We start from the raw sequence: 13,558 nt of genomic DNA on the forward strand, positions 1-13,558 counted from the left end.
AATTTGTATTCGTTTCAAAATGCACAAATGCTGAGGCTATTATATAACACACTAGTCTTAAGTGTATTGGAGTAAAATTCAATCATTTGGGCCCCACACGAACTAACATACATTTTGTGCGTTGAAAGAGTTCACAAGAAATTTATATTATAAGATCTTTATTTTTGCGTCTCTACGGATATTACCACTGGCTATACCCATCTATTTTTATCCTGGCCATGACCAATTACCACTTCTTAGATATACATAGAGGTATTACTCTGATTAAATATTTTTATATTTTACTAGACGGTTACATATCTAAAAATGAGATTCTGGCTTAAACAAATTCTTTGTACCTGAGTCTCACTCTCGAGGACGTCGCCATAACCTCCTTTGCTGTAGAGCGAGTCGCACCAATTTGTTCATGAACTCACCTGTAGGGAGAGCCACATACTTCCTTAATGTAGTTGATAAAAAGATCAATATGTTTTTCATGTCCTACAATGCACTTACTAGGTTTTTGGCACTGCACATACGTTAGTATAAACAGTACAGTTATAATGACCTACAACACCCTGTGATGTTATAAAAAAGTTGTACAAATTGAATTAAATAAATAAAAAGCTTAAGCATTCTTTCTACACTTCAAAAATATCATTTTGGCCATCTGCCATAGATCATACTATTTTGTTTGTTAACTAATTAACTATTACAAACTGTATCTCTTGGTTTTTAATATTTATTTTGAAGAATACGTCACTTAGGTTCTCAAGTTTGTTTCCAAATGTAATTCAACACTTGAAACATTGTGACCTGTTAAAAATTGTTCCGTGTATTTCATCAAGTTATCCCACCCGTTTTATTAAAGTTGAGTATTTAATTTCAGGTGGTGGAAAGTATGAACATGTTATGTACATACTTCCCTGGTGCCGACACGCCTATAGAGTACGATACAAGCTACTCTGAGGAAGTGATGAGTGAGGAAAGCGATCAGGAAGATGACACATTAGACTATCAGGACAGTTTCCCCACCAGCACCAGGCTCCCTGCAGACACCACTTCCACGGAACAGTCAAATGAATCCCTAGCACTATCCAATCCAGCAGTAATGAGGAGAACTAACGTATGTCCGCAAATCAGACCTCATAGTTTTGTGGAATCTCAAATAAGTAGACTACAAAGTGGTATGGCTTCCTCCACCCCACCAAGACCCCTAAGTATAGCTATCATGCCACACACTAAAACTCCTGTGGCGTCCTTTGGAACCAACCGAATCGGACAAGTTCAGATCCCAGAACATTTCAAGAAGAACCCCTCTCAGCAAAAATCAAGTCCCACTGAAAATACTCCCACTAGCCATCGAAAAGTTTCAACTAAAAGCCCCAATAGATCATTGAATAGCCCCCATAAAGCTGAATCTGATACGACTCAAGGCTCGAGCCAACACCCAGCCCAAGTTGTTCCCTGCTCTACGCCCACAAACAGATTGCAGTTAAATCAACACCCATCCGGTGGCAGCACCCCTCAGAATGCCACGCAGCACGAGACTAGATTCATGAATAAAAGCCCCGTTTACTTCAGCGAGAGCAGTTCGCCTAGGAGGTCGCCCATGCTGAACTACAACGTGGGCAACATGAACCCGCGCCACACTGACATCGAAGCCTACTGGAACCAGGAGCACGAGAACAGCAGTAGATCGCCCATGAGAAATACCTTGTCGCCTAATCCAAACACTTACTTCTATCCTCAGAGTCAAGACAACTGGAATAGTAGCCCCGGAGAGCGGAGTAACGAGGGATATTGGAGTCATGTAGCTTCATCTAACGAAGGTGGCGTTTACAATCAGCCGCTGTTGAACGGCAACGTTCGTGACGTGTTCCCCGGCGGACTCTTAGCCGTTCCGGATCCTAGATTACAAGCACCTTTACAGATTAATGTCAACCCCGTTAGTATTCAGTATTCTTCATACTTGCTTCATGGTGGCTTTACAGCTGATTTTCATTTTATGTTTCTACACACTATTACACGCATATTACACTCACACATTTCAACTAGCATTCTTTATTTCTTTTCATTTTCCGTGTTTTCTTTTTATAACAAATATTTAAATATAAACTAATTGAATTTTTAACACTTTTCTCTGATTTATGATTAGTGTGTACATTTTGGAACAATAACGATAAAGCTAAAAGATAAGTTAATATTTATGTATCTATTAATTTAACCCCTTAGGCATTTGGCATATTGACCGTTATACATATTTCTTAAAGACGCTGTCAGAAGGTTAGAGAATTTGTGTGTGTCAACATTGCAATAAAATTCAAATAAATAGAATATTTCTCAATGTATCCGGAAACTAAAAACTGTTTTTGAGAGCTAACGAAATACGCTTTCAAATTATATTATTAGAAATAAACATATAATTTTCATAAATAAAAAGTTAACGTTAAAAAGCAAACATCTAAAAGTTTTAAAAATGGCGCACATTACGTTTTTTTCATATAAACACTGAACTAAAATTTCTGATAACCAAAAAATTCACGTTTTTTTAGACAAATGTGTCATAAAAATTATTGTCACCTCACTTTTGTGTCATTTCATACAAAAATGATTCATAAAATATTCACAAAGTTTCACAATTTTTTTCTCAAATAATGTTCGGAGCCTTTGGTTTCATAGAAATATTTTAGTTCTTCGGAGGTTAACTTTTAGATTTGAATATAAAGCTTGGTATTTTCTCTTTCTAACACCGTTTAGTTCATACTTCTAACTATGGTAGCGAGGGAGACACAACGATTTCTATGAGACCATGTGAGCTGTTCCAACAAACAAAGTGAACAAATTGACTGCTGGTAATAGCTGTTCGTTCCCAAAACCGAAAAAATTAACCTGAGGGTTAATGAATTTTTTAGTATTTCATAATATAAGTGCTATCGAAAACAATTACATTTTATTATTAACAGATAAACTAATTAAAAATTATGCGCAGCAATAGATGATTGTTTAAAGTATGGTTGTTTTTTTTTCTCAATGCATCTCGCCAATATACTTCATAGTTAAGTTTCTAGTTTTACTGTTATATGTGTAAGATTGTAATGAAATCATTAACCTAATGATTTTTATCTAGATACTTAATGACCTCTAATCAATCTTCTATGCACATTATGTAAGTAACAGACGTGCATTTGAATTTGTTTGTTATCCTTCCAACTTATCAGTATCTCGAGAAGAAGTTTAAATGACAAGAGAGACTTCTGTTAGTAATGCCAAAAAGTTGATGTCATCCAAAATGACTCACCGCTTGAATTGGTGCTGTGCAATTGGCATCACACACGGAACAGATAAAACGATTGAAGTGTGATCGGTTATGTCTTTCTTAATTTGATGCCTTAATGTCAAAAAACATACAATTCTAAGGCTTAAAGTCAAACATCGTTTTCTACAAAAAAACGTATGCACTACATAGTAATTTGAGGGCTTAAAGGCAAATTAATTTTATCTACAAAAAACAAACCAATAATAATAATTTGTGTGTAATTAACCCTTCATGCCTCTGTTATATTGACCATTACATTTCTTAAAGATGCTTTCAGAAAGTCAGAGAATTTGTGTGTATTTGTGCTTCTCAATAAAATCCAACTGAAAACTAATAACTGTTTTCAAAAGGTGATTAAATACGTCTTCTAATTTTACTATTAGAAATAAACATAAAAAAATTTAAATCAAACATAAAAAGTGGCTCACCTTACGTTTTTTCGTCTAAAACACTGAAGAAAAATTACTGATAACAAAAAAAAACACATGTTTTATTAGACAAATGTATTATGAACATTATTGCCGTCTTAATTTTTCGCCATTTCATATAAAAATAATTGATAAAAAATTCTCAAAATTTCATAAATTTTTCTAAAATCTTTTAAAACGTACACATCTATGAACCTTTGGTTTCATAGATGTGTACGTTTTAATTGATCTTTGGTTAACTTCTATATTTGAATGTAAAGCTTGGTATTTTTCTTTCTAACACTGTTTAGTTCACATTTCTAACAATGACGGTAAGGGAGACGCGATTTCTATGAGACCATATGAGCTGTTCAGAAGAGCGAACAAATTGACTCTACGAATAATAGGTATTTGTTCAAAAAACCCAACAAATTAGCCTGAGGATTAAATTGATAAAACATATTTAAATATTTTTTTTAACCTAATTAGTTTGCTTTTGATTTTTCAATTATGATCTAATAGAAATCGTTGTGTTTTCCTTAACCCATTGGCCTCAAACGACGCCGTCCCGGCGGGTCTGGTGTCGTCGGCTTAAAAACGAAAAAGGGATACATTATTGACATCTGTGTTTAAAATTTTAAATACCAATCGCTCTGTAGATAATTAAGCATTCATTTCGTAGTAATTGGCAGGACTCCGTTGGTACAGTTTTTTCCTGATATTTACGATTGAAATTTTGTTATATTTCAGCGTCATTGAATTTTTTTTTAAATAGCGTGTGGTTCGGGAATTGACAAGTTTGTTCGTAAAATGCGTGGTGGGCGGCTAACATCAGCCCAAATTGAAATAAAATATATTATGGTCATAAGTATGATTAATGTAAAACTTTTCTTAATCCAATTATAAAAAAAAGAAAAAAAAAATGGTTTTTATAAAAAAAATATTTTTATATCCTAATCATATTATTATTATTTTTTAAAAAACTGCATATATTTTTTGCATACCTTAATTCAATGAACGAGTAAATTTAAAAAAATTGTTTCGTTTGCATGTTTAGTTTAAAAGTTATGTAAGATTTAGTACACCACTGCAGATTTAAAACTTCGGTACAAAACAATTCGGAGGCCAATGGGTTAATAACATAGTTAGAATTATGAATTAAACGGTGTTAGAAAGAGAAAACACCAAGCTTTATATTCAAATCTAGATGTTAACCTTAGAAGTATTAAAGTGTACACTTCTATGAAACCAAGTTACAAAAAAATTATTTGTTTATTTCTAACTAGCTGACGTGTTCCCGGTGTTGCTGAGGGTTATCTTTAGGAGATAGACATATACCATCGCAGACTTTTCTGTAGGCTTTTTTAATGTATACAATTCCTTAGTACATTATTTTGATAAGGTTTAACGAGCGATAGCATGTAAACGCCCGAAAATATTTTTTCACAACTTGATTACCAAACATCGTATTTTCTTTACTTTCTATAGATAAAATATGGATGTACTATATACATAAACCTTCCGGAAGAAATTCTCCAAATGATTGTGAAAACCATAACAAAATCTGTTACGTAGTTTAGAAGAACTAACCGCCCTAACAGACAGACCCGAATAGCGACATTGTTTTATACATTACTAGCTGATATGTACCCGGCGTTACCCCCCGGCAACGAGATATGAGATAGACATGCCATTGCGGACTTTTCAGTAAACCTTTTTAAGATATACAATTTCCAAGTACATTGTTTTGATGTTTCTCGTAAGGTTTAGCCAGCGTTAGCAATGTAAGTGCCCAAAAAAATATTTTTGATTATAAAACATCGATTTTTCTCTACTTTCTACAAATATAATATGCGTTTATTATATACATCAACCTTCCGGAAGAAATTCTCTAAATGATAGTGAAAATCCTATCAAAATCATTTGTATAGTTTAGAAGAACTAAGCGAACAGACAAACAGACGCTGGTAGTGACTTTATTTTATACTATTTAGAGATATACATGATATTGAAATATGACAGCATATTTTAAAACCAGTTTTTAGTGTTCGGATACGTTTAGAAATATTCCATATATTTGGATTTTATTGCGAAGCGCAAATACTCTGATCTCCTGACAGAATATGTCAGAGACCTGAGGGGTTAATAGATCTTCAATTTCTTTGGGCTGTCTGGGATCTAGAAGTCAAAAAGACTAATGTAAATTGGTGACTTTAGTTTTCTTTCACTTCGATATAGATCACACTTCTAGGGATTTTCTGTTTTTGTATCAAACAACTATGAATTGGTTTAGATTTTTCACCAACGATCTAGTTCTTAACAAGAGTTTTTCAAAATTTTATTTATTTACATACTATGTACTTTCGAAACGGTTCGTAGTTAAAAAGTATTGAATCGGGAGGATTCAAAATATTTAACACGCCTGGATATTTTTTATTCATTTTGGAGCATTAGGAAAGCCTTCCTAAAGAAATTGTGACAGTGGTTTTCTCTTTTTCACGTAATATTTAACAATGGTCAACCATGTGAATCAGAAAACCACTAAAGGGGCCCTAACAAATAGGTCTATTGGGTTGCTCTAAATCAAGGCTGCCCAACCCCAGGCCCGCAAACGAATTATAAGTGGCCCGCGTGAACCATTTTCAAAAAACCCGCCAATTTGAAAAAGTGTTGCGGGCCCGCGGTAAAACAAACAATGCAGCTTGCGCGCGGTCACCAGTGTTGCAACGAAGGCGATTTATCGCTATTTAGGCTACTCAGAACGAGAATCAGCGATGAAAAAATCTAACCTGTTGAAGTTATATTTTTTAAACAAAAATACACCGGTTTTTGATTTTTTGCGTCCGAAATAGAATCTTGTAGCCACCCCCCCCCCCCACGGAATTCGAAAAATTGTTGTGGGGAATCACATATGATGTCTTTGGGTATTTTACGGTACGCGGAATTTTTTCTCAGCAAAGTTCCTTAACAACCCTCCCCCCCCATGGATTTCAAATATGCCAGTGATTCAAAATCGTCAATTTCGCCCCACTGTTAAAAAGGTTGGGCAGCCTTGCTCTAAACAATCTGTAAATACTATGAAACTGTGTCACTATCCGTGTCTGTCTCTGCGCTTATTTATTCTAAACTGTGCAATGGATTTTGATGGAGTTTTCACTATCAATTAGAGAATTTATTCCGGAAGGTTTATATATATAATACATGCATATTATATTTATAGAAAGTTGAATAAAGTCCAGCAACGCAGGATAAACATCAGCTAGTATGAAATAAAGTCGCTATCCGCGTCTGTCTGTTTGTGCGCTTAGTTCTTCTAAACTACGCACAGAATTTTGAAGGTGTTTTCACTTTTATTTAGAGATTTTATTCTGGAAGGTTTATGTACATAATACATGCATATTATGTTTTTATAGAAAGTAGAGAAAAGTTGAAGTTTTTAATCAAGTCGTAAAAATATATTTCCGGGAGCTCACATTGTGAACGCTGGCTAAACATTATAAAAATAATGTACTACGGAATTGTATATCTTCTAAGATTCTCACAACCTCAAAACATTACAAGTCCCCGAGCAACGCTGGATAAATAAAATTATAATTTATTTATAATAATAATAATATTTGGATGATTTGTATAGTGCCGTTTTTTCTGAAAAAACACCTCAAGGGCGCAAAACAACATGTATAATATATTTCTACAATAATCTATCTTATTAATAACTGTATATTGATTGACAACCGATGTCGATTTATATCTTGATAGAAAAAAAATGAGTGAAGGTTTAATTATAGCATGAGGATTTATAATTTGGATACCGCATGTTACTACTGAAAGCACACTTTTACGCGTTTTTATTTTTCTTGGAAGCTTCGACTGAAACATGCCACAAGCTTCTTAACTGACGTTTGGTGGTTTCACAAACCCTATTTAAACATTTACAATAGAATAATTCGAATAGATGTTTTAATTTATGTCAGCTTTGACTCCTTATTATTACTGCATATTTATTTATTTTTGCATAGCATCATGCACATTAGTTGCTAGTTATTAATAATGTATGATCTCTTTGAATAATAAACTCTTCAGCATGATTAGCAACAGCCTTAGATAAAAGAAACAGGGAAGATGGGACATAAACCATTATTAATATGAAACCGTGTTGACAACATGCACAACTTTTTTTGGTTCCACCGTTTTGGTGGTTTGCATATTTTGGTGGTAGCTCAATGACAGTCGGCACGTGTTCATCTTTACCACATCTCCCTTTTTTCTATTATTTATAGTCACAGTGTTGAATCAGCACATGGCATGATTTATGTAGTATATCATAATTCTTACTAATATTTATCTCTTCCACAAAACAACACGAAACAACACAAAATTGTAAAAGAATATTAATGTGATAAGATTCTTTGTTTTTGGCCGTGTAGAATGCCTGGGATCTGACCAATGATGAAGAGGATGAACTCGCAGAAAGCCTGGAGATTAGGAACATGGCCGGCTTTGACAAAATTATGAGACAGGAGGAGAAAGGTAGGAATTTTATCATATCTAAGTGTAGTATGTACATACCAAGGGATATATTATCTGTGAATAGCCTGCAGACAGTTGTTCAAATTGAGATGAACCCTGCAACACAATGAAGAGTCTTGGCCGCCTTTGGGTACCTGCAGATTCCACCACTCTTGCACAATGTATTGTAATCCAATTAAATTATGCTACACAGGTTCTACTCTTATAAAATATTAGCTGACGTGTACCTGGCATTGCTCGGGGTTGTGAACAGTTAATAGAAATGTTTTGAGTTTACGAATATTGTGCCTGAAAAAAACATCAACTTTTCTCTGCTTTCTATATATGCATGTATTTTATATTTAAACCTTTCGGAAGAAATTCTGTAAATGATAGTGAAAACCCTATCAACATCCATTGTATGGTTTAGAACAGAGGTTCCCAAAGTGGTCTATATGGACCCCCAGGGGTCGATATCGGCTTGCTGGGGGTCTGTGTCAGCGAGAAAAAAATTTGGGGGTCCACGAGATTCAAATGGGGGTACATACGAGCGGACCCCGATTTACCTCAAGTCAACATTTAGGAGTTCCGTAAATGACACAATAGACCTAACACAAATATAACAGACTGAGAAATTACTTATTTGATATTTTTATATTTCGTAAAGTTGTTAATTGAGGTATATAAATAGAGTCTACATTCCTTTTCTCGTCAGAATTAATATATTCAAGCAAAACATTGCACATTGGAAGCCGCGAATTTTCCTAGTTCCCCAACTTGTTGTTGAAAAACGTCCAGGGTAATAATGACGTTCAACATTTAAATGCACTTCACACAGACTTCAAAACTAAGTTTGAGGACATTTTAATGAACTATGGAAATGAAACTTTTTTTCTTGACAAGAAGAAATGTCCGGAATAAGCACTAACAAAGAACTAAAAGGGCAGCAAGAAATTCCCGTTGCTTATCCTGCTTCATTTTCATTTGGTGTAATACCTCACAAGGGCGCCCCTGTCTGCACAATGCAAAGACAGAGGAACCATACCGCCACCCGGTTGTTGGGGAGGCAAGGGAAGGGAATCTTCTTAGGAAAAAGAGAAATGATTATCACATGGGACGTTAATAGTTTTAGGAAAATTCAATATTCGGCAGGCAGGGGGTCTACGGAAAAAAAATATTTGGCAAGTGGTCTATGGGGCAAATAAGTTTGGGAACTTCTGGTTTAGAAGAACTAAACGCACAAACAGACAGACATGGATAGCGACTTTGTTAGGTACTATTTAAAGATCACACTTTAAACATGCTTTATCTAAACTTTTTACATATGTATTCAAATAAGATTTTTTCCAAAATACAAATTTTGTCATCTCAAAACTCCTGTGTACTTTGGTGACATTTTTCCTGAACTTAGATTACACAATTACAAACACAATTTAACCTTAGGGTAAACGTAATATACGTTATAATCTACGCAGTTATAGATGACTTAAATTTGATAATTTTATGAAAATAGACTTTTTGTAAGTTATGCCTTAAAATATTAAGACGAATTATTAATAAAATATTGTACGTGTATGCCTTTCTTGAAAGAATTGCGTTTTTATACAGACAAAACTATTTATTCATATTCATACTACATATACAGGGGCGCAAACAAATAATCTATGAATACTTATGTAACGTTTATCCTTAACCGCATTCCCAATGTAAGCAAAAAAATGACATGAACAAGCGCGGAATTCTATGTTACATACGTTTTGCGGCCTTCATAATATTGTGGTCTACGTTTGACTTTGAGCTGGGAGGTGCTTGCTCCATTACCATTTTTTTTTCATTTAATGTGTTATATTATTAGCATTGTCTGGGTGTTGTAATTTTGGTTAGATTAATTGAGTTCCCTTCAAGATGTCTCCTCACTTCACTAAGAAGTGAATCTGTAACCAATCTGCTGAGTAATGGCCTAATATTAACTCTTTTGCATTTTTGTGCAGAAGGATGGAAATGAATTTGACATGATCCCCTTTACTAATAAACGTGGTTTAAATTTTACACAACTGATAAACAACCATTTACCATACATTAATTGTTGTATATCATTTGTGTAAAATTTAAAACACGTTTATTAGTAAGGCCCAATATGTATATCTATTGTATACTTATAGGAAATTCAATGATTGTTGATTTTAATCTCTGTTCATTTGACGGGCCCATGGTCGAGGGGTAAGGTTTTAAACTAGTGATCTGAAGGTCAAAAAAAATTTAACAACAATGATCATTATTGGTGAAATTATGTAGATATGAAAAAGTTTTATTTCACATTTAATTTTACACACTTAATTTTATAAAAAGTTCATTTCTGGAAGTAATTTTCTAATACACGTTTTAGTTTAGGAGATATAATGGTTTTAATAGAACCCTACAATTTTAATATTTGGGTGGACACAGGGGGGAAGCAAGCGGGGGAGGAGTGGGGACTTTTGTGAAAATACTCCCTACGGAAGGTACTATTCACCTGCAAAAATTCAGCTTTCCCCTAATTTGTTCCAGTTCAATGCGTTCATTGACTGGGCTATATCTTTGGACAACTACTTATCATAATGTCTATAAGAGACTTTTAGGACGGGTTGTTTCGGAGAATCTGAACAATTCATCAAATTTCAACATTCATTTTCAAGTTCTGTGAAAGATTTTTTCAAGTTCTGTTTTTATTTCAGTTTTGTCAAGCAACTAGCCTACAATGATATAAAAACAGAATTTGAATAAGTCTTTCACAGAACCCGAAAATGAACGTTGAAATTTGATGAATTGTTCAAATTCTCCGAAACAACCCGTCCTTGGGAAAGGTTGAATCGGAGAATTCGAACAATTCATCAAATTTCAACATTCATTTTCAAGTTCTGCAAACGACTTTTTCAAGTTTTGTTTTTATTTCAGTTCTGTCAAGCAACTAGTCTATAATGATATAATAACAGAATTTGAATAGGACTTTCAGAGAACCCGAAAATGAACATTGAAATTTGGTGAATTGTTCAAATTGACTTGAACTGGAAAATCTAATATTTTAACAGTTTTCAGAAACAAAATAAATAATTATCGCATAAAACGATGAATCTATGTGTATTATGTTGATTACATTATTTACAAAATAAATAACACTTCTTGCTTCATCGAAAACCATTCACATTATTGCCTCATACAAGTATTTTTCTACTTCGATCCTTGACTTATTGCGGATACTCAATCATTTGATTCGCTCAATCATGTCATAACACGTCTTACTCTATTCATATCTTTTTACAATTTGGGAAGTGGGTTTGGGTACCGCCGCCCCGGGAACAATTTATTGGATAACCAACACCTCTGCCATAGTTCAACCCAAGTGGTTGGCTACCTTTGGTGACTTCGCAGGGGTGCCCGGGTTCATCTGGTGAGGTTTGTTTAGGATGCGCCTGCCCACCAGCTTCGGGGCGTGCCAGATCGGGAGAAGCTGGTTTGGAGAGACCCTTTGACTTCTCCAACTGGTCTCTCGACCCATCGTCCTGTGCCGCAGTGGAAGGGATATAATCATACGTCTGTCACTCCTGGACACAACCGATCCCTCATACCTTTTACCTTCCCATAACTTCCTCTCCTTCCTTTCCTTAAAAAAGATCCTCCACACATCATCCCAAAAGATAACATAGTAGATAATATTTTCTTCGGGGCCTTCTGTGCGGAGTTAATATTTTAAAAAATCTCCTATGCATCCCTTAATCTACAGGGAGAAAACTCTCTGTTAAGAAATACTGTAAATTTAGTCAGATTATTTGTTTTCCTGTTAAAAATGGTACTGCGGACCTATAACGAATGAATTGAAAGAGTTTCTAACAAAGTATCAGTCAAAAGTTTTATATGGACGGCGGAACACGCGTTCTTACAAACACTGATATTGTTATTGGCACACTGATTTTGACGCATTCAGTCATGATATCCATTGGAAAAGGTGTTCTCGATATATTCTGAATGATTCATATTTTATCAGGAAGTTGGCATGCTGTCACGTTTTTAACAGAATCGTTTTTTTCCGTGTTGTTAATTACGCTTACATCAGTCTTCTTTTGTTTTTGTTATATTCTCAAATGTTTACCCCACATACTTCTTAGCTATCATTCAGCGATTTTCGAAGGGTTTCTGGACACCCCTGTATAAGTGTGTGGATAAGTTTTCGCTTGCCAGAAATTATTTTACGTTAGATACAGCGTGTATTGATATTTTTTTTGGTTGGAAAGCCATTGGTTTGAAAATTGAATGACGCCACCGACTTCCCAATATTTTTTACGCAAATCCTTGCTTCTTTGTTTGGTTGCGTTTTAAAAAACGTTCTGCCGTTCCGCAATCCGATCAATCCGCTGTTCTGTTATGCGTCGCCGATCGACAGAGATCCTTCTCGGAAATGGACATCATCGCCGAGGAATTTCAGCTAAAACCTTTGGCCGTCCACTGGTCCTTGGTTATTTCCGTGCGCCGCGCCGCAACGCCGGCAGCGGGCGGCGTCCTTCTGGGAAGCGCCGGTGATATCACCGCATCACGCTCGACGTGAACACTGACACCCTGACACTGCGACACTCCGATCAGCGCTGATCGCTGAATCACCCAACGAAATGCGCTCTATTTCAACCTGCTCGGTGGACCATTATACAGGATGTATCAAGACATACACGACACACTTTAACGAGCGATTCCTGACCTTATGTCATTTTTCTGTCCGGCGAATTAAATATATTTTCTACCACATGTAACCACTGGATATAACCTTGCGCATTTTTCGACTTCTTCTTGTGGGGCTACCTGAAAAAAAATGTTTTTAAACATTGACGTCACACCTTGGCCGAACTCAAGGATCCAATTCGGGAAGAAATCCAGATGTGCCAAAATGCGGCCGAAAATTTCAGAAATTGCCTCATCAATTTATCGCTGCTGGGGGGCATCATTTTTCTGATGTCATCTTCAGGACATACATTAAACGGCATGATGTACGGAATAAAATAAAATTAACCTTATTTCTGTGAGTTGCGCCGTTTTTTTTTAATAATCGTTTAAAACTGCATTGTCTGTTTTTCCGCACCCTGTATGTGACAAAAATTATTCGGTGCCTTCTTCAAGCACGGAAACTGAAATTATTCTCAAAGGATTCGAGCGTTTTCTATGAATATCTATATACCTAATCTATTGTCCAATTCCGAATGTGTCAAGGACTGGTGCTTCGCCTTAAAACGAGACAATACCCTAAATTAAACCCAGAATCTTAACGACGTAAGTGAAGCAGCCGTGTACAAAAATATGCGATGCGTGGCCCTGTGTATTG

At 35.3% G+C, this 13,558-nt stretch overlaps 1 protein-coding gene across 2 annotated transcripts in view; it reads left to right on the forward strand.

Annotated features, from left to right (window-relative positions):
- Tak1 (TGF-beta activated kinase 1) overlaps positions 1 to 13,558 on the forward strand; it is a 76,892-nt gene that overhangs the window by 10,721 nt on the left and 52,613 nt on the right. Inside the window, exons 6-8 of one of the 2 annotated variants that reach the window (XM_089631083.1) lie at positions 869 to 1,105; positions 1,733 to 1,927; positions 8,133 to 8,235. In XM_089631083.1, the coding sequence (XP_089487209.1) occupies positions 869 to 1,105; positions 1,733 to 1,927; positions 8,133 to 8,235 (535 nt within the window). Of the gene's footprint in view, positions 1 to 868; positions 1,928 to 8,132; positions 8,236 to 13,558 lie in introns of both variants that reach the window. The other variant, XM_089631077.1, reaches the window with a different exon arrangement.

This window comes from Hesperophylax consimilis, chromosome 1 (genome assembly GCF_061612785.1).
Source record: "Hesperophylax consimilis isolate HC1 chromosome 1, BYU_Hcon_1.0, whole genome shotgun sequence".
NCBI classification, from domain to species: Eukaryota; Metazoa; Arthropoda; class Insecta; order Trichoptera; family Limnephilidae; genus Hesperophylax; species Hesperophylax consimilis.